The 4,093-nt window shown below is 69.7% G+C and overlaps 1 protein-coding gene across 1 annotated transcript in view; it reads right to left on the bottom strand.

The window, feature by feature from the left end:
- The window catches only part of COL11A2 (collagen type XI alpha 2 chain), a 19,016-nt gene extending 16,664 nt beyond the window's left edge, over positions 1–2,352 (bottom strand). Inside the window, exons 1-7 of the mRNA XM_026058237.1 lie at positions 2,340–2,352; positions 1,904–2,071; positions 1,580–1,790; positions 1,331–1,493; positions 1,089–1,214; positions 719–808; positions 104–322 (exon numbers count right to left, since the gene is read on the bottom strand). Of these exons, the coding sequence (XP_025914022.1) occupies positions 104–322; positions 719–808; positions 1,089–1,214; positions 1,331–1,493; positions 1,580–1,790; positions 1,904–2,071; positions 2,340–2,352 (990 nt within the window). The remainder of the gene's footprint in view (positions 1–103; positions 323–718; positions 809–1,088; positions 1,215–1,330; positions 1,494–1,579; positions 1,791–1,903; positions 2,072–2,339) is intronic.
- Between the last annotated feature and the right edge of the window lie 1,741 nt (positions 2,353–4,093).

The raw sequence follows: 4,093 nt of genomic DNA, 5'->3' as shown, positions 1-4,093 counted from the left end.
GACGGGGTGGGGAGGAGGCGGAGGCGGAGGGAGCATGCTCCCATCCCGGATCCCAGCTCGTGCCGCGCTCCGCGCCGAGCGGGATCCCTCCGTCTTGCTCTACCTGCTGGTAGCTGTTGCCTCGCTTCCCGCCGGCCCCGGCGTCCGCCCGGCCGCCTTGGGCTTTGCCTACGGCATTCCTCACGGCTGGGCTCGTCTTGCTGTTGCCGAGGGAATTCCCATTGCCGGGATACTTCCCATCGCCGGGGTACTTCCCGTTGCCGGGATACTTCCCGTTGCCGGGATGCTTCCCGTAGGCAGGCGCCGCGTTCATCGTCTGCCGCTGTTTGGGGGCGCTGGCCTTGGGGGGGGGCTCGGGGCCCGGCGCGGCGGGTTTCTAGCTCCGAGCGCGGCGGCGCGGAGGAGGAGGAAGAGGACGGACGGCGGCGAAGAGGAGGCGGCGGCGGCAGCGACACCCGCACCCACGCGACACCCCCGCCCGGGCCGGGGTGGGGGGACGGGGGAAGGGAGAGAGAAAACACACAAGGCACCCGGCGTGAGTCCCCACGGGACCCTCCGACGCAGATGGGTGTCCCCGTCCCCCTCCCGCCATATCCGCCCCCCCTTCCCCGGCGCTTTCCATGCTCCTGCTGCTGGAGGAGGGGGCGGGGAAAGAGCTGCGACACAACCAGGACGGACAGACAGACGGACGGACGGACGCGGCCCTGCCCGCGGTTACCTGCTCCGGGTTGCCCCCCGGCGCGGGCCCGTCCTCGCTATTTGTGTAGTAGTAGGGATACTCGTAATACTCCGCGTCCTCCTCAAAGTACTGCCGGGCCGGGGCGAGAAGAAGCACACGTCACCGTAACGCGGCCCGCGACGGCGGCGGCGGCGGCGGGGGGTCCAGCTGTGCCCCCCCCAACCACGTCCTCTCCCTCCCCGTCCCCTTCCCACACGGCTCGACACAGCGGGGACGAATCCACCCCGCGCGCGGCCTCGGCACAAGGATGAGGAGCCGCAGAGGGGATGCTGAAGGACCRGGGGGCCCCCCCAAAAAAAAAACCCAGCAGTGTTGTTGTGTCCCCCCCCCCAAGTCCGCGCGCCCCCACCTCGGGCCGCGGCGGCTCCTGCGCCTGGGGGCGACCGGCCGCCGGGGCGCAGCGGGGACCGTAGTGCTCGCAGTAGTCGTAGGCGGCTCGCGGGTCGGCGGCGACGAGCAGCTGCTGGATGTCGCCCTGCGAAGGGACAGCGGCGGCGTGAGACGGGTCGGGGTGTCCCCGTCCCCCTCCAACGCCCAGGCACCCAGCGTCATCATCCCCCCCCCCCCCCCCAAGCCACCCCCGGGCCGGACCTGGAAGACCTCGTCGTCCAGGATACGGGTGCCGAAAACGGTGACGCCGCGGGTGTCGAGGACGGGGCGGGCGGCGCGGGGCAGCGGCCGCGTCTCCACCTTCTTGCAGTCCAGCAGCAGCGTCACCGACCGCTTGCTGACGCTCAGGGCCACCCGGTGCCACCTGCGAGGGGAGGCGGGTGAGCACGGCGCGGCGCGGCGGCCCGACGCCACGGCGGAAGGCGGCAGGGCCGGCCGGCCGGTACGCACTTGCCGTCGGCGAGGTTGACGCCGCGGAAGACGGGATAATCCTCGGGGGCCGGGCGGCCGTGCTGGTCCTCGTAGAGGAAGACGGGCGAGCGGCCCAGCTCCACGCCGAGCTGCTGGATGCCGTGCTGGTTGTAGACGGAGAGCAGGAAGGCCTGGAGACCGGCTTTGGGCTTCACCAGCGTCATGATGGAGAAATCCTCGGGGAATTTACCTAGGGAGAGCGGTGGAGGCGGCTCAGCGGGGTGACCTGGTGGCCGCCACGGTGCCCCATTTTGGGGGGGGTTAATCCCCATCCATCCACCCCCCATCCCAGCCTCCAGATACCAGGGAAGAGCTGCCGGGTTGGAGCGCTGAGCTGCGCCTGCCGCGATATCCGGTAGGCCACGTCGGCTTCGGCGCCGGAGCCGCGCTGCGAGCAGAAGCCCGTCGTCTTCTTCACGCCTTCGGGCTGTGCCTGGAGCTGCAGGACCTTGAGCACGTCCACAGGGTCACCTTTTGGGATGGGACACGGAGCGTCAGGACCCTCCGGCAAAGCTTTCCCGGCTGGGTTGGCCGCGGGGCGATGTGGATGGATTCCCCCCCCCCTTTTTTCCGCCGCCCCCTCGCACCGGCGCTATCCGAATTCCCATCTCGCCGCCGGGGCCGTCAAGGGCGGCTTTGTTCGGAGGCCGGAGCGCGCCGGGCTGGCACCGGGGGCTCTCACCTGCCTTGTCCCCCCCCTGCCGTCCCCGCCATCCCCACCGGACCTGGCACCACCTGCCTGAATTCCCCATCGCGGCCCAAACATCTGCGGAAACCATTGGGGGAAGGGGGGGGAGCCGCGGCCGAGCCTCGAGGACGGACGGACGGACGGACGGAGGCACGACGCCGGGGCGGCTCCACGCTGCCCGGCGGGACACGAATGCCGGCTCTATCCCGCCTGCCGTGGATCCCCCTTTCCCTCCCCGAAACGGCTCCCGCCGCCTTGGCAGGGCCGCGTCCATCCGTCCAACCGTCCGTCCGTCCGTCCGTCCCCCTCCCCCTCGCGCCGTTCCCCAGCCAGCCCGGCCTGCGTTTCTCATCAGCCCCGAAGTTTATGGCAGCGAGTCGTTTTTCCCTCCCCGCCGCCGTCGCGCTCGGCATCTGGCACCGGCGCCGGGGCACCGTCGCGGGGAAGCTCACAGCACCGGGACCCCCCCAAACCCCCCAACGAGGCCTCGAGGCATTTCGGGGGGGGGGGGACACACACGCCGCCCTCCTCTTCCTCGCCGCCCGCGGCGCTGGCCCCCTCCCAGCGCCGGCCGACACAGAGACACCTTTCTTCTGCCCGCGAAGCCGGGCGAGAGGAAAAGCCATTACGGATGCATAGCTCAATTCCCCGGAGAAGGGGACGGGCGAGGAAGGGGGAACGCGCCGGAGCCGGGGGGGGGAACTGGAGACCCCCCCACACCTTTCCCTCGGCTCCGGGCTCCTGCTCCACTTTCCCAGCGGAGGGTGAGGGAAGAGGGGGGAAAAAAGCCGGCAAAAGGAGGGGGGATTCGGGGTGCGAAAGCAGCTCCGATAGCAGCACTCCGTGTCGTCCCCCGTCGGGGCGGATTTGGGGATCGACGCGTGGCTCCGGCCTCTCCCGGCGCCCTTGCCGGCACCCGGCACCGAACACTTCCAGCAGCCCTTGGAGGGAGCCCAGGCATCCGGGCGCCCCAAAACAGGGATGTCAGGTGTCCTGGTCCCAAGTGCAGCCTCCTCCTTGGGTGCAGCCCATGTTCCTGGGTGCAGTCCGGATTCCCGGGTGCTCCCCGTATTCCTGGGTGCTCCCTGGATTCCCGGTTGCAGCCCAAGTTCCTGGGTGCTTCTGGTCCCCCTGGGTGCTCCCCAGATTCCTGGGTGCTCCCCGGATTACTAGGTGCCCCCTGGATTCCTGGGTGCTCCCGGTACCCCTGGGTGCTCCCTGGATTCCTGGGTGCTCCTGGTACCCCTGTGTGCTCCCTGGATTCCTGGGTGCCCCCTGAATTTGTGGATGCTCCTGGTCTCCCTGGGTGCCTCCAGATTCCTGGGTGCTCCCCGGATTACTAGGTGCCCCCTGGATTCCTGGATGCTCCTGGTACCCCTGGATGCTCCCCGGATTCCTGGGTGCTCCTGGTACTCCTGGGTGCCCCCCAGATTTCTGGATGCTCCTGGTCCCCCTGGGTGCCTCCAGACTCCTGAGTGCCCTCCCAGATTCCTTGGTGCTCCTGATACCCCTGGATGCTCCCTGGATTCCTGGGTGCTCCTGGTACCCCTGGGTGCTCCCTGGATTCCTGGGTGCCCCCCGGATTTCTGGATGCTTCTGGTCCCCCTGGGTGCCCCCCAAATTCCTGGGTCCTCCCGGTCCTCCTGGGTGCCCCCCAGATTCCTGGGTGCTCCCCGGATTCCTGGGTCCCCCTGGTACCCCTGGGTGCCCCCCTGGATTCCTGGGTGCCCTCCCAGATTCCTGGGTGCCCCTGGTCCCCCTGGGTGCTCCCTGTATTCCTGGGTGCTTCCCGGACTCCTGGGTCC

The sequence above is a fragment of the Apteryx rowi genome, unplaced genomic scaffold, assembly GCF_003343035.1.
Source record: "Apteryx rowi isolate R43461 unplaced genomic scaffold, aptRow1 scaffold_1445, whole genome shotgun sequence".
Lineage (NCBI taxonomy): Eukaryota > Metazoa > Chordata > Aves > Apterygiformes > Apterygidae > Apteryx > Apteryx rowi.
This window is presented reverse-complemented; position numbering and strand designations above follow the sequence as displayed.